At 40.7% G+C, this 20,941-nt stretch overlaps 6 protein-coding genes and 1 long non-coding RNA gene across 9 annotated transcripts; 2 read left to right on the forward strand and 5 right to left on the reverse strand.

Moving 5' to 3' along the window:
• Nucleotides 1-2,873: 2,873 nt before the first annotated feature.
• LOC124297658 (coiled-coil and C2 domain-containing protein 1-like) lies at nucleotides 2,874-7,839 on the reverse strand. Of its 3 annotated transcripts, XM_046748913.1 has the most exons (12): nucleotides 7,662-7,838; nucleotides 7,420-7,558; nucleotides 7,016-7,128; nucleotides 6,592-6,907; nucleotides 6,115-6,501; nucleotides 5,380-5,754; nucleotides 4,904-5,265; nucleotides 4,621-4,796; nucleotides 4,238-4,504; nucleotides 3,816-3,854; nucleotides 3,481-3,571; nucleotides 2,874-3,245 (listed from the first exon to the last, which is right to left on the reverse strand). In XM_046748913.1, the coding sequence occupies exons 1-12, from the start codon at nucleotides 7,728-7,730 to the stop codon at nucleotides 3,126-3,128; spliced, it is 2,454 nt and encodes an 817-aa protein (XP_046604869.1). In that variant the 5' UTR covers nucleotides 7,731-7,838; the 3' UTR covers nucleotides 2,874-3,125. The 3 variants fall into 3 exon arrangements, with proteins under 3 accessions (XP_046604869.1, XP_046604870.1, XP_046604871.1); XM_046748914.1 differs by lacking the exon at nucleotides 3,816-3,854 and having other exon boundaries at nucleotides 7,662-7,837; XM_046748915.1 differs by lacking the exon at nucleotides 2,874-3,245 and having other exon boundaries at nucleotides 3,816-3,868; nucleotides 7,662-7,839.
• A 2,764-nt stretch (nucleotides 7,840-10,603) lies between these two features.
• Nucleotides 10,604-12,211, reverse strand: LOC124297684 (uncharacterized). The gene is made up of 3 exons (XM_046748958.1): nucleotides 12,001-12,211; nucleotides 11,085-11,164; nucleotides 10,604-10,905 (listed from the first exon to the last, which is right to left on the reverse strand). Exons 1-3 carry the CDS (start codon nucleotides 12,051-12,053, stop codon nucleotides 10,715-10,717), a joined length of 324 nt encoding a protein of 107 aa, XP_046604914.1. The 5' UTR covers nucleotides 12,054-12,211; the 3' UTR covers nucleotides 10,604-10,714.
• A 536-nt stretch (nucleotides 12,212-12,747) lies between these two features.
• LOC124297502 (V-type proton ATPase subunit d) lies at nucleotides 12,748-15,033 on the forward strand. Its single transcript, XM_046748613.1, has 6 exons — nucleotides 12,748-13,024; nucleotides 13,350-13,700; nucleotides 13,773-13,930; nucleotides 14,003-14,179; nucleotides 14,261-14,338; nucleotides 14,431-15,033. The coding sequence occupies exons 1-6, from the start codon at nucleotides 12,904-12,906 to the stop codon at nucleotides 14,590-14,592; spliced, it is 1,047 nt and encodes a 348-aa protein (XP_046604569.1). The 5' UTR covers nucleotides 12,748-12,903; the 3' UTR covers nucleotides 14,593-15,033.
• On the reverse strand, nucleotides 14,601-17,000 carry LOC124297501 (probable tRNA(His) guanylyltransferase). The gene is made up of 3 exons (XM_046748612.1): nucleotides 16,502-17,000; nucleotides 16,150-16,394; nucleotides 14,601-16,063 (listed from the first exon to the last, which is right to left on the reverse strand). Exons 1-3 carry the CDS (start codon nucleotides 16,860-16,862, stop codon nucleotides 15,563-15,565), a joined length of 1,107 nt encoding a protein of 368 aa, XP_046604568.1. The 5' UTR covers nucleotides 16,863-17,000; the 3' UTR covers nucleotides 14,601-15,562.
• Nucleotides 17,001-17,293: 293 nt separating this feature from the next.
• Nucleotides 17,294-19,151, reverse strand: LOC124298320 (probable 26S proteasome non-ATPase regulatory subunit 3). Its single transcript, XM_046750171.1, has 2 exons — nucleotides 18,990-19,151; nucleotides 17,294-18,906 (listed from the first exon to the last, which is right to left on the reverse strand). Exon 2 carries the CDS (start codon nucleotides 18,890-18,892, stop codon nucleotides 17,387-17,389), a length of 1,506 nt encoding a protein of 501 aa, XP_046606127.1. The 5' UTR covers nucleotides 18,893-18,906; nucleotides 18,990-19,151; the 3' UTR covers nucleotides 17,294-17,386.
• A 153-nt stretch (nucleotides 19,152-19,304) lies between these two features.
• On the forward strand, nucleotides 19,305-20,347 carry LOC124298327 (ER membrane protein complex subunit 4). Its single transcript, XM_046750182.1, has 3 exons — nucleotides 19,305-19,502; nucleotides 19,724-19,995; nucleotides 20,078-20,347. Exons 1-3 carry the CDS (start codon nucleotides 19,444-19,446, stop codon nucleotides 20,272-20,274), a joined length of 528 nt encoding a protein of 175 aa, XP_046606138.1. The 5' UTR covers nucleotides 19,305-19,443; the 3' UTR covers nucleotides 20,275-20,347.
• Nucleotides 20,266-20,930, reverse strand: LOC124298330 (uncharacterized). The gene is made up of 3 exons (XR_006906779.1): nucleotides 20,786-20,930; nucleotides 20,666-20,719; nucleotides 20,266-20,572 (listed from the first exon to the last, which is right to left on the reverse strand). It is a non-coding gene; the product is annotated as an uncharacterized LOC124298330 (long non-coding RNA).
• Between the last annotated feature and the right edge of the window lie 11 nt (nucleotides 20,931-20,941).

Raw genomic sequence — 20,941 nt, forward strand, 5'->3', positions numbered from 1 at the left:
TTGTAAAGAATTTTGCTTATCGTATTTGACCGAATGAGTTAAAAATTGTGTACGTATATAATATGGTGTTTGGAGTTTGGACGCTGTTGTCGCGTTCAATTAACATGGATACAACATATGCGGCTAGATCTGATTTACGATCATCGGTGGTCGCGACCCTTGCGCGACAATGTTGCACTTTGTAACAAGTGCATGGACGTACGAGTAAGATAAAGATTAAAATATATCGAATCGCGCGTTCGCCGCGAGATGAGGTTATCAGACACGTCGGACCCGCTAACCTTTTCCCACCCCGTCATCCACCCCCCCGAGCCGATGCTCTCTTCGACGATCAAAATATACACTGTTATGATTGTAGGTATACATGTACTTGCTCCCTAATTGTTGCGCGTCCGGTACCTCATTAATAAGTATATACACACGCGGTTAGTCAATATTTGCGCGATTCTCATCCTACGATTTCTCCGCCTAGCAGTTGTAACAATATTTCCGATCCTTGCATTGATGAAACCTCGTCCAACGACTCGCGTTAAGAATATTCACACATTACACATATCTTATATGTATACATATCTTGGACAGGCGGTTGAAAAAAATGTTCATTCTCCGAGTTGAAAAATCTTGTTAAAAATCGAGTTAAAGAAGAAGATCCTCAAAGTTTCGGTGCTCTTTTCCCACTATTGAGAGCAAACAAAAAAACTATGTGAGCAAAAAAGTATTTTCAATCCCAGATTTATCTGTCTTAAAGTTTGATTTTTTTTTTTTTGGATCGTTACAAAATTCAAAAAGATGAAGCTCTGAAAACAAATAAAAGCTTATAAGAAAAAAAATAAAAAATTCAAAATAAATTATCAGCACCCCTTAATTGTAAGAAAACAGCATTGCAACTTTGAGGATCTTCTTTTTTCAATGTTAACAGTTAAGCTTTTTCAACTTGGAGCATAAACATTTTCATGAACGACCAGTCTAATATACCTATACCGTATATGAAATAGTATCGCTGCGAACGACGATATATGAGAGATGCAAAAATTTTACTTAGTACAGGCGAAATAAGATCGGACCGCGGCAGTATGAGATATATATATATATATATATATATATATATACATACGCACACTTGCATGTATATTATACTTTCATCGGCGCCTTTTTCTCTGCCGTCCATCCATCCATATTTCTCCCCTCGCTTTATTTTATATTTTAAAATGCGAGAGGCGCGTGAGCGCGCGGCGTTTCACGTACCGTATACATAATTTTACTGCGACTACTTGATACGTACGAGAGACTACCGAGAGTCTCTTGATGCGACGATACGCCTGTGTATGCGTAACGCGTACATAGTACATTTACGCACATATTCATACTCCGCGATGTAGAAAGAGGGTAAAAAGGGTTACGACGAAAAGGGCGAAGTGGGGGGGGGGGGGTGGGGGGTGGCAAGGGTTGAGCGTAAACATCGTTAATTTGCACGCGGCCTGCCTCCCGTGGACCAAAAGGTCAACACCGGGTCGGTGGGTTGTAGGTACGTGGTACGTACCTACTACTCGGCAACTCGGCAAATATTCGTCGGCGAATCGTGTAATTCGCGTTCTTGCGAACATCGGCCTGCAACGAACGTGTGGCAGTAGGAGCTGCCGCACTTTAGGCAACCCTTCGCTGTTCGATGCCCTTTCCGAGGGACCGCGTAGCGCCAATTGTCTAATTGGCAAATAAATCGCTTTGTTTCCCGACGATCTCGGCTGCCCCGATCCGCGGTTTGGGTATACGCGTCCACATAGACGAGTTTACGCACACAATAGAAAACTAACGGGGAAGTGCAGCGATCGGCACCATTTCCCCTCTATCTCTCTGTCTCTCACTCTCTTTCAACTGGTACCGAAGAGATACCCGCTGTTCCCAGTTGGCATAGAGTGTTCGAGTCACCGGGGGTCGGTTTTGCCTGCATTCAACCTGCACCAACTTTCGACTCGATATTGACCTGTCGCGCAATCGATCGCTCTTCACAGCTCCGATCTCACCGACAGCAGGCCGAAGGGATTTCAGGGTAACACAAAGCATCGACTTGATGGGATGTCGGACAGGCGTCAGACACGGCAGTTTTGCATTCTTTTATCAAGTAATGAAGTTTCTTCAGAACTTGGGATGCGATAGGGTTTAAGATTGTGCTTGTGGTTTCTATCATGTCCTGAAGTTGAAAGAGATTTCATTATTTGGAATATGTAAGAATTGTAAAATACGATTAACAGTATTTAACGGAGGTCCGACATCACAGTTGCGCAATCATCATTTTAACAATAACACGATAACAAGGCGCGATGAATGATTTACTCTCCTCGTCGCGACTCATGGTCCAGTGATTCATTGATTGGCATAGAATTCAATGGTAGGATATTCGGGTTTAAGTACGATTTCAGTTGAGTTCCTCCGTGCGAGTGAAGCACCTGTCGGCGGTTGAAAACTTCCCGAAATCGTTTATTCGAACATAGCCGGCTAGGCGGTTAAGGCAACCCCGGTCTGGTATGGTCGCCAGGAACGAGGGGGAAGCTATTATCGAACAATGCGTTGTTAGCTGAATTCATCCCGTCTATTGTTCTTATCTAGGAATCGTAGATACAGCTACATCACATCGCGCTTATATATCTATCCCGCTCTGCAACGGGCAGGATGCAATTGATTGCACTGTATCTGTAGTGCATACACGTAATTATAGCAAATAGACCGTACACGTAAAATACATTACTGTTGTATTTATATATGCGTAGAGTTGATAACGAGTAACGGCTTTAATCATTCTGTTATTAAATATATATTCAGCGGTAAGCTATTACATATAATATTCGTTGCGGCAAAAATAAAAATCTCTCCAGATATCATGGTACGTCACTTTGCTCATAGATATACATACATATATACATAAATACATATTATATAAGTGATATTAAAATATATAATTTGTAATGCTAAGAGACACGTATGCGGAGGAAATAGTTTGTGGCATTGGCAATAAGTAATTAGTAATTAAACGTTGTGCAATTCATTATTACTACTACCAAAATTCGTCTGTCATTGCAAATGATTATCACCAGTCCCAAAGGCATTTTGATCCCAAACTTACTTATCGATTAATGATCGATCACCAACCACTTGTCTGTAACTTGTTCAACCTGTTTTGTGAGAATTGGATTTCTCACCCGTATCTTTACTTCCAACTTGCCTCCTGCAGGTTTTCTTCCATCCATTAGCTGAAATAAATCAGTAAATACCGATAGAGTGAGAAATGTTCGACTAACAGTTAAAATAATCTACCAAATTTTCGTGCTCTCCTGATAAAGGTAGTTTTATACATACATACGGTAAAATTACGGTTGTCGCCAAGATAAACTTTTGAAAAAATTTCCGATATTTATTCTTTTTCCTACGCAATCTTGCTTGTTAAATGTTCATTGTATCACTGCGATACTGCTTCTGGAAACTTACCGGAAAGGTGTCGTGAAGAATGCACTTTGTTTCCAAAGGGTGCAACTTTACCGTCACGGTACCCAAAAGACTATCACTTCGGAAAAACCCTCTGAAATCAGAAGTAAAAGCATAATCAACATTTTGGTTGGGCTGCTCTACATTCATCATATTCCTTTCATAACTTTAGATGACATTTCAACTGATGCTTAGAAAAAAAAAAAAAAACAAGTTGCTCTTACGACGATCTCGCAGGCTTGAGGAGAACTTGGAATTTGGAGTTTGGACATTTTATGTTACATGCGACATGTATACGACAAAGCTTGTTTCATACATAATGTAGGAAGATTTCCTACCTTGGGTGAGTGCAACACAGGACGGGATTCAACGAGCATCTGCAAGCAACATCCTATTCTATTTACTAAGATAATCTAATTCTAAACCGAATGTGCAATGTTTATTATAGGTGAGAAACAATATTTACTTTTACTAGTTTGAATCCATAAATTGTCATCAATGACTCAATAAAACCCAATATACAATGAATTAAGTCATGCGCCAGGGTTCAAGTATACGTTTAAATTGATTTGCTTTAACGTTGGAAAATTTTCCATTCGTAACTTTACTAATATAACTGGAATTTATCTAACGATTCCGATGCAAGGCTATGAACTGCGTTGACGTAACACAGGGTTACAAATGTTACAGAATATCCAACAGTAAAAAAGGGGCAACGACTGAAAAAAGAGATAAATGTACAAATTGAACATTGAATTACCCTTTCGCCCAGACTTCGCATTTGAGACTGTGTCTTTTGAAAACTCGCTGGCATTGTCTTGCCGTACGATCGAGAGCCCCGCTCAATGGAAACACTGCTTCATATTCCGGGTTGTTGCTATCCCTGACAGTCGATGTTCTATCTGATGGTGGATTTTCTGAGGGATACGGGAACTTAAACATGACATAGGTATCCGCTTCACGTGGATAATTGACCCCCCTCGCTATAGTAATCTCTATGTCGTTGTCACCCAGGTCTGTACAGCACCTACGTCACAATGAATGCCATTTAGAAAAGTAAGTATGAATTATCGTGATCCACAAATCTGTATACTAGTATTCCAGGATACGTAATTGTGAACGAGATAAATGACTATGACTTACTGCACAATGGCAAACGACTTGGTCTCGTAATGATGCACCGGAGGTGGAAGACCGTCACGACGTTTCACCCTTAGCATGTCGAGATCGCGGGTATAGCCAAGAGCCATACGCTCCCACCTATTGTAACCGGCAACATCACCAATAGCTTTGGAATGATCTCGCGATGCTAGACAAGTCTGTAAATAGTTGCGAATAATCGTTCCATAAATTAGCAGGTACAATTATCTAGTTTCGTTGTCAAGGGTTATTCAACATATCTGAACTTGTATCTTTGTCACTGTACCTTTATATGTTTCACCAGCTGCTTTTCCATGTTTTCGTATATCTGCTGATCGTCACCATCTCCCTCAATGGCTACGGAATCTTCGCTTGCGACAACGACAAAGCTGTCTGGATCATTAAGCTCATTCAAGCGCAGCTTTGCGAGTGGTGATAATGGTACAGAATTCATGTCGACTGGGAGACCGCCTATACTGGCCTGTATTAGGGGTTCCATCCCTTTCGCCTGCCTTAAATATGTTCTTGCCAATTCTATATCTCCATCCTTTTTCGCAGTTAGCGCAGCTTGTTTAAGTTCGTGCTGACGCATTTGAAGTTCTGATAACTGCTTATCAGCTCGCGTACGACCCTGCCTTTGCGGCATCGCTGTCGATAGTTTATTCGTATTACAACAAGAATAGAGAAACTAATAAAGTTTATGAAGACTGTAGAAGTAAATGAACTGTTTTATCTTTAAACTTGGTGCTTTAAAAATTTTACCTGGCTTTGTTCGTGGGGGTGGAGCTGGGGCTTTCCTCTGTGGTGTAGATCTGGGATCCGCCTCCTCAGAGGGCTCAGGCTCAGGAATCGGTTCTGATCCTGGTCCTGGTTCAGCAGCTGCTTTGGGTGGAGATGTGTTTCCTACTAAAGTACCTAGTGGGGGAAAACCAGGAGGTGTGGGCAAGTCTTCCAAATCGATTGGCTTTCCACGTTCATGTATCTTAATAGCTTCTTCAAACTGCTTGCACAGACGTCCATACATTCGTACTTTTGCACCCTTTCCATCTGTTTCAGCTGTAACTTTCATGCGCCTGTAGACCTCCAAGCGTTCTTTCAGAGCCGAGCCAAGGACATCACCACCACTTGAGACACTTACTGTTTCGGAAATTTTTTCAGTTAATAAACAAACCCTGATTCTGGCAAAACAGCAGTAAAGCTGTTTTTTCTCATGCAGAAAACAGCTGGATGCAGCAGCAGCAAAAATGCTCTGATCGGTCAATAATTCTGGTGTTTTCTTTAGCATTTTGCTGTACATGAAAATTGATATTCATAGTAGTAATAACCTGACAGTCTACAGCACTTGGTTTTGCTGCATACAGCAGAAGCCCCCTCCCACGTACATACGTAGCAAGCAGCCAATGAGAGAATTTTGCTGTTACTGTATCTAACTGTTTGCTGTACGTGGAAAAGCAGCTTCAGATCTTTTATAGGAAACACAGTCATCTGTATAAATACCAGGAGAGGACGCCTTTGGTGGAGGATCATTTTGGGCCTCGCTGTCTTCCTTTCCAGCAGTGGCAGGAGGTGCACTATCTGGAGCAGTATTTGTAGGAAGTGTTGGGGTAGGTGGCATGTCTGACAAATCAATTGGATCGCCCGCGCCAAGAGCCTCGACAACAATATCAAATTGTTTAGAGATACGAACTAGCTTGATAGCCTCATCAGTGTTGCCTGCTTTCTTCCAGGCAACTGCAGCGAGCTGATACTCGCGCTGGCGCTCTTTCAGTAATCGCAAAGTTTCCTCAGCTTTTTCAGCAGGTGGTGCGGGCACAGCAGCAGGTGCAGCATCAGGTGCAACAGGAGTTGCTTCTGGAATAGGCGTGGAATCAGCTGGCAGTTCTTCTACAATATAAAGAGAAATAAAGTTTAAGCTCTGTAAAAATGTGAACGGATAAGAAGTATATCTAAAAAAATTCAGGTTGACAAAATTACCTTTAGTAATAGGGCCAGTGGCGGAAGGAGGAAGTAGCGGTGGTACATCTGCAGTGTTAATTGGGTGTCCATGTTTGGCACCCACGAGCATTTCCTCTAAGGTTTTTAACCCTCTACTAAATCTTCGAACACGACCAGGCTCATTTTCAGCTTTAGCTTTTATTACAGCTACTTTGTAACTCGCTAAGCGCTCTTCTAGGAGTTTCACTGTTGCTTCAGTCTCTGTCTCGTTAGCCTCAGCAACAGGGCGCTCCTGCTCATGCTCAGGGGTTGATAGTGCTGTAGGGTCTTCGCCTGTCAGCTCGTGCAACTCGTTCTGTACCAAAATGATTTAAAAAAAAATTGATGATGGCTGAACACTGCCAGGCCCATTTACAGTTAAAAAAAAATTTATACATAATTTAAGAAATATAAGAAAATTTACCAGAAGATCAGGGTCATCATCATCTCCTGATAGCTCCTCATCATCACCAATATCCTTCATACTTTCTGCAACCATGACATCCAGCCGTGCACTTGGTAGCACTTTTGGCGCATCTGAGGAAATGAATGACATGTTGAAAAACAAATGCAAATATCATTTAAAAATTTATTGCTGAGAAATAAAAGAACAATAGAGCATGAGTCGTGGTAGAAAAAAAAAAACAACAGAATTTAAAGCGAATCAGAGGCGTGGCGCTAATAGATTAACTTGTTGACAAATAGCAATTAAACGTGTTTATTTAGCAATACACGTACACATGTGAAAGTGATTTTTGCAGGCATTAATGAAATCAATGAAAAAATTACTCCACACGAAATGGAGTTACTGGACAAATAAATACATGCCTTTGCGACGTTCTGGTGTTTTGTCATTGCCTGAAGTCAAAGCGGCCAACTCTGCTTCAAAATCCTCGTCATCGTCGTCGCCTAAGTCATTCATACCGTCGAAGCTGTCGATTTGACCGGGCACGTCAAAAAGTCCATACTATGCGCAAAACATGACTTATTAGTTATAAAATACTCCAACAATCGTCGTTACTAAACAACGGCCAGAGTTTCAGGCGGTTTAATTCGGAATACTTAATTACCTGAGCTAGGCCTCCGTCACGACCGGCAGGTCTCGTTCTCCGTTTAGTTTCCTTCTTAGCACCAAACATTTTACAAGCTTGTTACGAATCTTTACACGGTAGAAAATCCGACAAAAACTCGTTCACAACAGCGCAGCTATGCGTATCAACACCATTACTAATAACTTGTCAACTCGATTCGAGGTATCGCCGCTAGAGGCAGTGACTGACGGTGGCCAGAGCACAGACTTGAATAGACTAGGCTGGATTTTCAAGGGCGTCAAATTGCCGCATGTCAAAACTGCGTGTGGTTGAATCAGTGGTTCTGAGTTGCGTTTTCATCCTAAGAATTAAAAAACCTAGGATTGTTAATTGGAAGTAACGAAATAAATTACAAATATGTTAACATATGATGTTATTGCAGCAAGAATGATGGAAAACAAATTTAACTGCAAAATTTTCATTGGTTATCAGTGTGCATACATTCATACAAACGCTTTTTCATATGCGACGAATAAAACAATCGCATTATTCTTATACAATAATACTTAAAACACTTAAACTAATGTTGGCAACAGAAGTTACGTCGGAAATACTTGGCAAGTATCGGAAATACGAACTGAAGTAATTCCGACGTAAATTTTGTTACCAACATCGAAATCAATTTCTGGTACAATCCTCATAATTGTCAACAGACCCTTGATAAGTTCTGTAAATTACTGATCGGACAAATGTCTTGCCTCAAAAAAGATACTCTGCCAAGCTGCCTCAGATGAAATACTTCTCTGATCAGAAATTTGACACATTTTAATTCGATTTTAGCACAATTTATCAGGGCTTCATTGAAGATTTCGGAAATCATAGCAGAAATCGCTTCAGATGTTGGTGAAAAAAGTTTCATCGAAAATACGATAGATTTGATTAGCTGGAATAGACAAAAGTTTTGTTTAGCTGAAACAGACAAAAGCTTTGATTTGCTGAAATATTAAAAGGTGTGATTAACTGAAACAGACAAAAGGCATGATTAACTGAAACATTTTAAAAGTTTGGTTAGCTGAAACAGACAAAACATGTGACTAGCTAAAACAGACGAAGTTCGATCAGTACAATGACAAAAGTGCGTGCACCGACAAAAACGATGTCGTGCTCAAAGACATTCGCGAAAACAGTTTTCTACTCTATCATTTCTATGATTCATCAAAAATTATGAAGTTTTCGAATGACAATTAACTTTTTACCTGGAATTCCTAAAATAAATATTTTGTTCAAGTTAAGATTCAATATTTCTCGGTATGCTTGTAAAAACAATTAGTTTGTCGTCATGAAACAAAAGACAATACAATCACTAAAAAATACTTTTGTACACTTCAGATATGTTTTATAAATACTTATGAAAAGATTCTTCACTATCACTGTACACTTCGCGATTTTTATCCCCATGAATTGACCGCCAGCTTGCGAATACCGCGCTTTCTCTTAGAACTATACAGTAGCAAGTCAACGCGCAAAAGGCACGTTCAATTTATTTTTGAAAACATTGTTGCTGAGAAAATTGATTGAAAAGCTGGAGGCTTAACACATCGAGAGTGCTTTACTTTTTCATATATTATTAACAAAAGTGCTAAGCAAAAGGCATGAGCGATCGATTCGCGTCATCAGGGTGCAACAATTTTGCTCACATATAATTGCTTGACTTTTTTATGAATTTTCCAGTTAAAAAATTCAGAATTACCTGAGATTTGCGCGGTTTTCCCGGTTTTCGCGGTCTGTCGCGACCCTGATTATCAATCATCGCCCAAAAGGCGTATCTGATTCCCGTGATTAATCTACGCGTAAATTGGCGCGACCGATTAACCTGTCAAAAAACCTTAAGTATCTAGGACTTGTCACAAAATTCTGGAGAAATCCAATCCGCATCTGCGTCTTTTTGAATGCGACACGTTGCCATGCGAATTGTTGTTCTTAGATGCGAGTCAAGTCTGGGAGGGGGGTTGGAGGACATGCATTATTGTGTGGCGTGACAGTCGGTGGTCCTCTTCGACGCGACGTCTTCAAGCTCAGCATCTCTCCCCATCCGGCGTACCACGGAACGCGATAGATAGTCGAGAGATGCGTTTTGCCCATTCAGACGATCACAGAGATGAATTGAATGAAATAATTGTCGATAATGACTAAATAATTAAATTGAATGACGGCTAGAAAATGATTGCAGAGCGACCAGAAATAAGGAATTGAACCTCGTTAAAATTTGAAAGCTCACTAATACTTCGAAAACTCTTATATTCAAGTCTTTTACGTGTTTCTGGAGGAAAATCACTGTGATCATTTGACGCTGTGGATTGCAAAAGTTAGTAACATCGCGACCTTCTTAACCTCGCCTTATTCCCAACGGAACCACCCAATGGAAATGTTAAAAAGAGATTCACACGTACAATCTGCATTAAACGCCGCGACGGATCCCAAAACGACCACCTACCTATCCGATTACCTATATTCGCTCTAAACGATTCTCCATTCTTTCCAACACACATCATTCTTCTTCATTTGCGCCGTGGTCACTGTGACTTACTTTTTCATTGGTTATCTGTGGGGACCAAAATGTTTTTATACCATAGTCAGCGAAAATAATATTTTAGTGATTGCTGCCTGACTATCGGTATATCAACCTTTTGTAAGATCAATTAAAAACATCCTGAATGCTAATCAGCATTTTTCTAAGCGAGCTAAGCCTGCAGTTGTTCGATTGTTGCTGGGTATAAAAAAAATTGAAAATGATTCAAGATATATCACATAATTTGATTACGTTACGATCTACCAAACTTTGAAATACTATCGATTAAACAATCATTAGAATATGTTTAACCCTCTGATTGATCCACCAGTTAAACGACATCATTCAAAGATTCAAACATAGTTAGATTATTATATCTGTAGCTAAACACGATTTGTTGTCGAGTAAGTAATGATAAACTGTCGCGATGCTCATTCCACTTTCAACAACATGCAAAATTTTTAACTTTGAGTAAACACAGTAAAATAGGTCAACCGTAACAAAAAAAAAGAAACGGTCCAACTCAAAGTCGAGCACTGTTGTGATCACGAATGAGCCTATCTATACAGCTAAAAAATTGAAGATATGTGTAACAATTGTTACCGCCACGCCACATGATAAAGGAGTCCCAGGGAAATACCCGTAACCTAACACATGCAAACTCACCAACGTTGCTGAGTAATGGAGAAGTTACTCGGATGTCTCTGCTTAACTCTGAAAAAGCGAAAAAGGAACCTCGAATTAATTTAGCAAGCTGGATTTTCAGTTGTCAGATAAATTATTACTGTGGTCTACTTCCATATTTAGTCACTGCATGTTACACAGTGACAAAAATTAGATTTCAAATGTACCACATTGAATTATCAAACAATAATTAAAATAAGTTGTCTTACCTCCTCCGGGTTGCTCCACACTATACATGCAGTAGTTCTCGTAGCATCTCACGTTGTATGGTGGTGACACACTTTTTACACTACAATAAGAAGATAACAAAATATTAGTTGCACAATATGTTTGGATCAAATTTCATGTCAGTACAGACTATGTCGAAATAGGATATTTGCATGATATTTCAGTGATTCCTGGTTTATTTGTAAATGAACTGCAGAAATTAATTAACACTAGAGGGCTAATAAAGTAAGCACAGATATTGAATAAATGCATAAAATTAGGGAGCAGTTAAAATCATTTACGATAAAACGGGACATGGAATTTAAAAATCATACTGAATATGTACCTTTCAGTTTTATTCACTGCATAGCGTGTGACTTAATTTTTAGTTTGTTGTCAGAGATAGATTGATTGGGTTACGTCATTCAGATCATGACTAAATGTGGTTGATAGTGCTGTAGTACAGTGTGCCCCTGTTAACAGGTAAAAAATAACAACATTTTATTAGTATTTGTTTTGCAAAATTAATATATAAGATGTGGAAAAATGACTGATTTTTGTACATATAATGAAGGACTGAATACCAATCAATTTTAACTAACTGAAAAATTTTTCAAATTGAAAGTTTTCAAAGCAAAACCACAACGAAAGATTATCGTGTAATTTTCTTGTCATAAAACGATTGTGACTATGCGGCGTAATAATTGCACTCGATTCCAGGCCATTCACACTTTTTGTGTTAGCTGGCTTATAAACGGACTGAGTTAAACTTGCTAAACAATAAAACTACGCATTTACCGAAAGTCAGGGGCACAAACAATAACAAACAATAACAAACGACACCCGATGCAGAGAATCGAGAATTGAAATCGTTAAGAAGTTGCACGAGAGAATGAAAATTTGATACACAAAACTCACCTTCGATGTCCCCGGCTGTTTTTAATTAGTAACTCGGTTCTTTTATGGACCATACACTGCACGTCATTCGCACATTATTCACAGTGAGTTTCGGGGAAGTACAATGATCAAACTACATTACACAGCCTTTTTTTAACCATAAGATATCGGTGCTTGACTATGTCCCGAATAGTCAAAGCCTGTACACAGCAATCTGAATTCTCGATATACGGCTCACGTAACTTCACTACGATTGCTCGGAAGCGAGTGACACCGCACTGCGCTCAGAAGCAATTCCCGAACGGTCGGAAACGCAATGCGAGCTGCACACAGCGCCGTCAGATTTTCGAAAAATTGCCGTTGCACGAGAATGTAATTGGGATTCACTGACCTAACCACGCAAGTTTCAACGCGCGGCATTTTGCCGTTGCGCCGGTACCTATTTTCATGAACGTCTTTTTGCCGCCAGCGGCGTGGGACTGCGTCAATTTGACATCCGTAAAAATCCAGCCTTATAAAATATTTAGATCGTTGGAACGCTCTTATCAGCCGCTTGAAGTCAACATTTAGGCCCAGTTCCACAACTTGACATTAAACTAAATAAACCGAACGTCGGCATAGTGCTGCGATAGCGTTAGTAACTTTGAACCGTATGAAGTAAGCAGTCTGAATCACGGTCTTATCGACTGTTGGACAAGATTCGCTGGTTCCGCGACTCCTCGTAACTCGCACACTCGCGTACGGTCGCCAACGTCACGTTATCAGCTGGTCATATGATCGACGAGAGAAAAAGTGGGCGAGTCTAGCCCGAGCTCCGAAGTGTCGTTCACGTCGCTACCATAATCACGTCGTTTCATTAGTTCCGCGCGCCGATTAAGTCGCGATATCCATCTAATATATTCGTGGAAAAGAAGAATCACCAAAATGAACGGGTGTATGTTCAACATCGACGGTGGATATTTGGAGGGCTTGTGCCGCGGCTTCAAGTGCGGTATCCTCCAGCAGAGTGACTACCTAAACTTAATTCAATGCGAAACCTTGGAGGGTACGTAATAACTGACTGGCTATCGTAATAGTTGCATATTTTCCGATGTTGAAACGCGCAGTCCAAATTCACCGGCAAAATCGATCCGGTTTCCGCGATATTTGACGTCCCACGGGATCCGATGCACCCCTATTCCCTCTTGATCAAGGTTACGCCCACCTTTACTTCTGCTTCTTACCTCTTGGGCACTCCCGCGACCTTGGAGCAAAACATAATGGCGAAATATATCTCTGAGGAGAACTTTGCCCAATAACTGGACCTGTTTTCCAATGTTCTTGTAAATACGAGAATGAATTGTTCATTCACCTAATGTGCTCGTATTTAGATTTGAAGCTGCACTTGGCTGGAACTGACTATGGTAGCTTCTTGGCCAATGAACCATCCCCTCTATCAGTGAGCGTGATCGACGACAAGCTACGAGAAAAATTGGTCATTGAGTTCCAGCATTTGCGGAATCATTCGGTTCAGCCATTGTCCACTTTTCTGGATTTCATTACCTACAGCTACATGATCGATAATATTATCCTTCTGATCACTGGGACCCTGCATCAAAGACCCATTTCCGAGCTGATTCCCAAGTGTCATCCTTTGGGAAGCTTCGAACAGATGGAAGCTATCCATGTAGCAGCTACTCCTGCTGAACTTTACAATGCCGTGCTTGTCGATACGCCACTAGGTCAGTTTGCGATCTACTTGCATTTATGATCCATTAAATGATGTGTTTTTAATGGTTTTATTGCATCCACAGCTCCATTCTTCGTCGACTGTATCTCCGAGCAGGATCTTGATGAAATGAACATTGAAATAATCAGGAACACACTTTACAAAGCTTACTTGGAGGCTTTTTACAAGTTTTGCCTTGCCATTGGCGGAACTACTGCTGATACCATGTGCGAAATTCTAGCAGTACGTTCCTCGCTTTCTTTTACTTCAATCCCTTTTTCATATTAGTAATCTGTTGTTTTCTGATTACAACAGTTTGAAGCTGATCGCCGAGCCATTATCATAACAATCAACTCATTTGGCACAGAGTTAGGAAAGGATGACCGTGCTAAACTGTATCCACGATGTGGTCGTTTAAACCCTGATGGACTGGCTGCACTGGCCCGTGCAGATGATTATGAGCAGGTTAAAGCAGTTGCGGAATATTATGCGGTAAGTGCTATAAATTCACTGCTCACATTGATTGGAATTTCCTGAGAATATTGACGTTAATCAACAATGTTGTATCCAAAGGAGTACAGCGCATTGTTTGAAGGTGCCGGAAACAATCCAGGAGACAAGACTTTGGAGGATAAGTTCTTTGAACATGAGGTACTGGAACAGTTTTGTCATATGTAAGATTTTTAGGATTTTTTGATTTTCCTGGGTGTTTCACTTCGCTTTTCTTTTGCCTCGTGCAACAGGTTCGCCTCAACATGCAAGCATTTCTACAGCAGTTCCACTTCGGAGTGTTCTACAGCTACTTGAAGCTGAAAGAGCAAGAATGCCGCAACATTGTGTGGATTTCAGAGTGCGTAGCGCAGAAACATCGTGCTAAGATCGACAATTACATCCCAATTTTTTAATTCACAAACTGCCACCAAGAAAACGTAATATTCCGTATCTTCGAAATACCAATCAATGGAGGCAGATCAATGTAATCTTCAGTCTGCAATTCAATTCCAAGCTAGTTTCACAACTTACACACTCTGAATTCTGATCAGTTTACTGCATCGCTACAGTCTTTGCAACCAACAACTAGACCTAGATATTACACGAAATATGCCATGATTTCGTTTGCAGCATCATTTCGTTATTACTTCCGTGCCTCTCAGTTAGAATAAACAAATATTTACTTCTGGTTAGAGAATTATTTCATGTATATAGTGTATTTTATCGGTATAAAATTAACCACTTACCATTGTCTTATACATATAGTATTATTTCACGGTGTGATTGTTAATTTAATAATAACTACATATTGTATAAACTCGTAAGTAATAAAATTGTAACGCATTCCACGTCAATAGTCTTCAGACTGTGATTTTTTTTTCCAATTTATTTCTGCTTCTTGTTTTCTTAGTCAATGTTGAAAATATCTCTCCAATCTCTCGCACAATTATTCTTTACTTTTTACGTCTACGTAAGTAAGAACAGATCTGCGGTTTTGAATAATTTATGGTAAGCTGTGTGCCTTGAGCTCAAAATTGTGCAGCATTTGCAGTTTCATTCATTAGCTCGAGAACAGGGTGAGGAACATTCATGAAAATCTCACACCACGCATATAAACAGATATCCACTAAATTTTAACTCACGGAATGTGCTCCAGTCAAAAGATATAGCTGCAATATGTGTCCCCCTATCGAATGGCTCACTAGCCGTCACTCGACATTGGCAGGGTACTGAAGTATAAAACTTGGCAAAATATTTCAATTACTAATAACATTATGTGAGGCAAAGATAGAGGGTCCCACATCGTTTTCCTTTCACAGAGAACTAGAGCATCTTCCATTGGTTTTAAATTAGTGCAGATTTTCCTGTTTTCGATTAAATAACTTATGGCTTACATCGGGCTCTATCACTCTCAGATGGTTCACACTGCATTTTGTGTTTGTCCGCTTCTGGGTTTCTCTCAGTATTTCCATCCTCGTTCGACGTATTCAACGTATTCAGTGCATTTAGGGTATTAGGACGACCAGTTACAGCCGGAGTTTTATTGTTTACTTGGTGATGAGTGGCATGACCTGGGTGCACCACATGGACTGCTGAAGGCTGAGGAAGTGGGGGGTTGCTTGGAAGACCAGAGGGCTGAAAAGTGGCCAAGCTTTTCAATCCTATAACTTCTGGATTTTCCTTCCAAAATCGATCCCCAATAATGTCATCAACCAAGGCTACGACCAAGGGCTTCAGTCTGCCATTACCGTCAGGAACCAGCTTTCGGACCAGTGTGGTTCCTTTCCTGAATGTGGGGGGTTCGTTGTTGTAGTTGATGCCAAACTCTTGGAAAAGTAATTCATTTTTATGAGCAGCTAAAGTGCCTCTTAATTTTTCTTCTGCCTGTGATGAATAAATAAAAAGATACATTAAGAACCGAGCTACAAAACCAATTTTATATAACGATAAATTGATTTGATAATAATCACTTGAGTTGCAGTCATTTTTCTCTTCAGGACAAGATTCCAGAAACAGGTATTGTATAAATTGTTGACATGGACATCAGCTTGGCGCCAAGCAAGATAATCCCGCAGATTTTTATCCGTTGGATAAAGAACAACTCTGGCATCAAAAGAGGGTGGGTAGTGGAGTTCTCTGCCACGAAAGAATCTTGGCCAGTGATAGACGTAGGCAGAGGTGAAAAGCGAGTTCACATTGGACATCAGCTTGGAGCCTAAGTAGAGCAGCAAGAGATAAATGATACAAATGGCTTATTATGCAATGGTACGAGTTGTGGTAGAGTGGTAGTAGGAAGGAACATGCGAACCCGCGTATACATACCTCTGCGCTTAAAGAGTTGAGTATCTTTTCTGAAAACGAAGGAGTACTCGTCACTTTGTCCGTAAGAAAGTACGATCTCTCTGAAATCGTCCATAACAGTAACGGCGGCTCGGTTCATCAGCTCCAAAGCAGCAATGTCATTCGGTTTGACAAACTGGTGGGCTTCGGCAAACTTGGAGAAGCCTCGTCCATCAATACGAACGACGATCCAACAGTTCGGCAAGCACTTATCCTCTACCTCGAAGTCCTTAACGTACTCGTACTTACTTTTTGCCATCGTTAATGCAGTTAAACTCAAGGGCTTGTTTATAACCATTTGCGCACTCGGACTAAAGACGTTTCTAAAGAGAGTAGGTTTCATCCGCAACTTTTATTGTTTACCTCTGTATTATTGTCAGTTGTCATTGTTTGGAACGGTTATGTCGCCGCGGTGCATCTTTTTCATTATTTAAGGTTACGATGCCGCAATCATCGCGCGATATTCTGGCGCTCGACTGTTGGCGATGCGCACGCCACCCTTTGCCACTATTGCCACGTGGGCGATAGAAACTGTCCAATTTCAGCGAATGCCGCTCAACCGCGAAATTTCAAATACCTACTTTCAGGGCTCACTTTGAGCCAGTTTTCTTACAGCTGTCTTAAAGCAAACGGGTTCGACGGAGCGCTAAATAAACTCCTTCATATTTTCCTTAAGCACCATGTGAAAACCAGGTACTTTGTGATGATAATACATCTCAATTTATTATAAAAGTATGTCGTCGGTTGTGCTTCCATACTATGAGATATTATGAGTTGTCGAAACATTGTTTTATTAATTTAATCGTTACAGAAAATGAATAATTTTATTTATAATAATCGCGCACACTGTCGAAGATGATAACTTATTTATGGGAATCCATCATCGTCCTCTTCTGCCATTTCCTTGGCAAGTTCCAAATCCTGCTGTTCACGCTCTCTACGTTCCTCCGCAGACTCCAAATCTTTTCCATACGATTTTGGAGGATAGCGCATTGCCTTAACACTCTGATTGTGTAGGTCTAAGCAGAAGGTGATACGCTGATGGAAAGCGAGCAGTGGCTCCCTAGTACAGTATATATCAGTCGTTTCCTTGCTGCGCATGTATCCATTCTCTGGATCAAGCGTTGCCTCGATAACTCCATCACGTATTGCCTTTGCCACAATAAATTCTGCATCAACACCAGAATCAAGACCAAGTTTTCTGGCAATATCTGCAGGGGATATACGGGAGTAGGACAACCCTATGGATCGAATAGCAGTCTTGATAACGTTGTGTCTCAGCCGGAGAATCAGCGTGAAAGTGTGGTCCGAGCGAAACTGGGGACCGAAATTTTCCAACACCTCCCCGAAGCGTTGCAAGTTTCCAAGTCTAACTGCCTGAGTTAACTGAAAGTAAGGAGCAAGCGAGCGACGTAATGCTGCCTGCCTAAATATCTGCCGTTCTGGAATATCTCCTAGTAAAAGCTCGACGGTAACGGCCAGCTTCTGAACAGTTTGTCGAAATCCAACAGCAGTGGTTTGAGGTGCTTTTCGCATGGCCTGTACCAAATACTTGTGGGCAGCTGAGTACTCAAGCCGAGCAGCCTTTATTCTACCTAAGTAGTACAGAAATCTAGCCCATTCATTATTGCTAGCTGTTTCTGGAAATGTGGATTTAAGAACCAGCTTGTCTGCCTGGTCGTACAAATTATAATGTAAGTAGTTACGTAGCAGGCAGTTTATCAGTACAGCTTGGCCCTCATAATCGTTGCGCAGGGTAGCAGTCCTCAATCTTGAGTGCAAAAAACCTCTGATCTTGTCCAGTTGATTAGTAAGTTCGTATGCTCTGGTATGGTAAAAGTAACACTTTGCTGCGATGAGATCGATTGTTCTTCGATTCTGCGCAGTAATCTTCTGAACGAGGGCCTCGGAACAACGCACAGCATCCTCGTGTTTATGGGTGTCTATGAGCCTGACAAGGACTAGCAGATGAACGTATGCATCGATTTCAGGTAGCAACGGCAACGCAGAGCTGCGGAATCGCTGAATGGCTGCCTGCGCACCCTCTGTGTCCATCGGCTCCTCTACCCAGGCAAGAAGAGCATCTTTTTCTACTGCTGAACGAGTGTAAAAGCCTCCAATTATACCACGCAGGACAACGGGATTTAGTTTACGCCTGGTGTTAGGAAGGGCCCGAAGAACACGTAGAATGAAGCGTGGCTCCTTGTTTTGAACAGCCTTTTCTATTTGCCTAGTGTGCTCACGGAGGTCATGGATTGTCAGAAGATCTACATCCTTTTTCTCACCCACGTCCCCATCACCAGCAGGCGCATCTGCACCTCCAGGAACTTCGACTTCCATCGCCTCAACACCTCTACCTCCAGGAACTCCCATTGTTCTGACTCGAGCTGAGCAATATAACCAAAAAATGAACGTTGGTATGATTTACGGACTAAAATGAAGAGCGAGATAATGATGGAGTTGTGCATACCTTATATTCTCAGATGGCAGTTCTCAGAGAGCACAAATCCAGACGTAAAACAGCGGAAAATCCTTCGAAATCTTAATCCTAAATTTGGATAATGGGTTGGGTGACAAGCTTTTTCGGGCTACTTTGCTGCACTCTCATCATTCCGGTTACGGTACAGAGAAGTAGTAAAATCCTCAAGACGAGAAAGTATCTAGGCGCATTCACATCGCTACAGATACAAAATGAACATGCAAAATTGTCCAATTCTACTACTACATTTCACCGAAAGATCGCAGCACTACGTTGCTGGAGTCAATCATCGACGCTTGCGTATCAACATATTGTATAATTTAGCAAGACTAAAGTGGTACGAAGTAATTATCAATTTTTAACCTACGAAATCCGGCCGAGGTGTCTGCTTTATTTACCAAATATAATTATTTAATTAGATAATTTAATACTACACTGCAGTGCGATGGCTACATCGAAGCCAAATACAAGGAAATTGAAGTGGTCCCTGGATTTCGCTCACAAGTACGACAAACCTTTGAAAATCGTTTTTTAAACTTTTTGACACTGTCCGTGGTTGTAGCTGCTTCGTCATTTTTGTTTACATAAATTCAACCTCCTACTTTTAATCCCGAGCAATCAATTCACCCGGAAATAGAACTGCTATCTATTAACCAGATAATGCCTGGATCTTCTTGGTTGATGATATCGCAAATGTGTAACTAGAAAACGATTTCTCTCAACAGAAATAAACAGGAAAAGAGCGTGGATGTGGCAGCACCTCCAGGCTACAATCCGTCGGTAGCCCTAGCACATAACACAGAAGCCCTTAGAGAATCAGACTCTAATCATCTGATAATAAAGAAATCATGGGACCTGGCACTTGGTCCACTGAAGCAGGTTCCAATGAATCTCTTCATTATGTACATGGCTGGTAACTCGATATCGATTTTCCCAATAATGATGGTTGGCATGCTGATCATAAGACCCGTAAAGGCCTTATTCACACTACAACAGAGTTAGTAACCTTATCCAGATACTTATCATTTTATCATTTTCTTTTCATAGAATGACATTGCGTTTTCTTGTGCTCTTTTTAGCCTTCAAAGTTATAGAAGGAACACATGCTTTTGGACAGAAGTTTGTGTTTTTCCTTGGTCAACTGGTGAACATTGCCCTGGCGCTTTACAAATGCCAGTCCATGGGTCTGCTGCCGACACATGCCTCAGACTGGTTAGCATTTGTCGAACCACAAACAAGGGTCGAATATGGCGGTGGAGGAATTATATACGTGTAATTGTATAATTATATTTAACTGTTATTACAGGGCAAAAACTTGCGGCAAATAAATCATTACACTATTTAACCAAGCCTCTTTGTTGGCTCGTTCAGATTTAAACTTAATATATAAAAACCTCCAATTAGACTAATAGATCGAAATCATCATTGATTAAAATAATGCAGTTGAATTATCACTGCAAGTATTGCAGAAATGTATCTCATTGTCGCATAATTCGTCATTTATCTTTCTTATACTCGTCTGCAAATGCTTTCAATTTCTGAAGTATTTGTGCAGGCTCATCAACTCGGGGCACCTGAAATATAAGTATGAAAATATTTCATTTATGCAATTGATATATCTCATACATTTCACTACTAGATAACTATATGCTGTGTAAACAGTATACCTGATAATTCTGACTTATGTATATACCCGCGTAGACACCAACCCCTAGAGTAACCTGTAAAGAAGGTTTCGATTTCAAAGTTAAAATCGGATTGACTGCAAAGCGACTCAATCTACCCACCAAAAATCGCAACATTTTGAGTAAAAATCTTCAAATCTGACAAAGTTACGACAAATATGTACAATTAGGTGACCCCAACGTAACTCTGTTTAACTCTGCTTTTGACACAGCCCGGGTTGTGCTGGGTCTATTTTCACGTCGTCTGCTCGGTTCTTG

The sequence above is a fragment of the Neodiprion virginianus genome, chromosome 2 (assembly GCF_021901495.1).
Source record: "Neodiprion virginianus isolate iyNeoVirg1 chromosome 2, iyNeoVirg1.1, whole genome shotgun sequence".
Classification (NCBI taxonomy): Eukaryota; Metazoa; Arthropoda; class Insecta; order Hymenoptera; family Diprionidae; genus Neodiprion; species Neodiprion virginianus.

What these genes read in the sequence shown, in the direction of transcription:
- LOC124297658 (XM_046748913.1), bottom strand. Translation starts at nt 7,730, where the DNA reads ATGTTTGGTGCTAAGAAGGAAACTAAACGGAGAACGAGACCTGCCGGT. An exon ending in CACTGGCCCTATTACTAAAG is followed by an intron (nt 6,502 to 6,591) that starts GTAATTTTGTCA and finishes TTTATATTGTAG; the next exon opens with AAGAACTGCCAGCTGATTCC. An exon ending in AAGTCGTTTGCCATTGTGCA is followed by an intron (nt 4,505 to 4,620) that starts GTAAGTCATAGT and finishes ATTGTGACGTAG; the next exon opens with GTGCTGTACAGACCTGGGTG.
- LOC124297684 (XM_046748958.1), bottom strand. Translation starts at nt 12,053, where the DNA reads ATGGTCCATAAAAGAACCGAGTTACTAATTAAAAACAGCCGGGGACAT. An exon ending in AACAGCCGGGGACATCGAAG is followed by an intron (nt 11,165 to 12,000) that starts GTGAGTTTTGTG and finishes TTCTTATTGTAG; the next exon opens with TGTAAAAAGTGTGTCACCAC. An exon ending in TGTGGAGCAACCCGGAGGAG is followed by an intron (nt 10,906 to 11,084) that starts GTAAGACAACTT and finishes TCGCTTTTTCAG; the next exon opens with AGTTAAGCAGAGACATCCGA.
- LOC124297502 (XM_046748613.1), top strand. Translation starts at nt 12,904, where the DNA reads ATGAACGGGTGTATGTTCAACATCGACGGTGGATATTTGGAGGGCTTG. An exon ending in CCATGTGCGAAATTCTAGCA is followed by an intron (nt 13,931 to 14,002) that starts GTACGTTCCTCG and finishes TGATTACAACAG; the next exon opens with TTTGAAGCTGATCGCCGAGC. An exon ending in ATAAGTTCTTTGAACATGAG is followed by an intron (nt 14,339 to 14,430) that starts GTACTGGAACAG and finishes CTCGTGCAACAG; the next exon opens with GTTCGCCTCAACATGCAAGC.
- LOC124297501 (XM_046748612.1), bottom strand. Translation starts at nt 16,862, where the DNA reads ATGAAACCTACTCTCTTTAGAAACGTCTTTAGTCCGAGTGCGCAAATG. An exon ending in TCAACTCTTTAAGCGCAGAG is followed by an intron (nt 16,395 to 16,501) that starts GTATGTATACGC and finishes TGCTCTACTTAG; the next exon opens with GCTCCAAGCTGATGTCCAAT. An exon ending in GAAAAATGACTGCAACTCAA is followed by an intron (nt 16,064 to 16,149) that starts GTGATTATTATC and finishes TATTCATCACAG; the next exon opens with GCAGAAGAAAAATTAAGAGG.
- LOC124298320 (XM_046750171.1), bottom strand. Translation starts at nt 18,892, where the DNA reads ATGGGAGTTCCTGGAGGTAGAGGTGTTGAGGCGATGGAAGTCGAAGTT.
- LOC124298327 (XM_046750182.1), top strand. Translation starts at nt 19,444, where the DNA reads ATGGCTACATCGAAGCCAAATACAAGGAAATTGAAGTGGTCCCTGGAT. An exon ending in TCCCTGGATTTCGCTCACAA is followed by an intron (nt 19,503 to 19,723) that starts GTACGACAAACC and finishes TTCTCTCAACAG; the next exon opens with AAATAAACAGGAAAAGAGCG. An exon ending in CTTATTCACACTACAACAGA is followed by an intron (nt 19,996 to 20,077) that starts GTTAGTAACCTT and finishes TGCTCTTTTTAG; the next exon opens with CCTTCAAAGTTATAGAAGGA.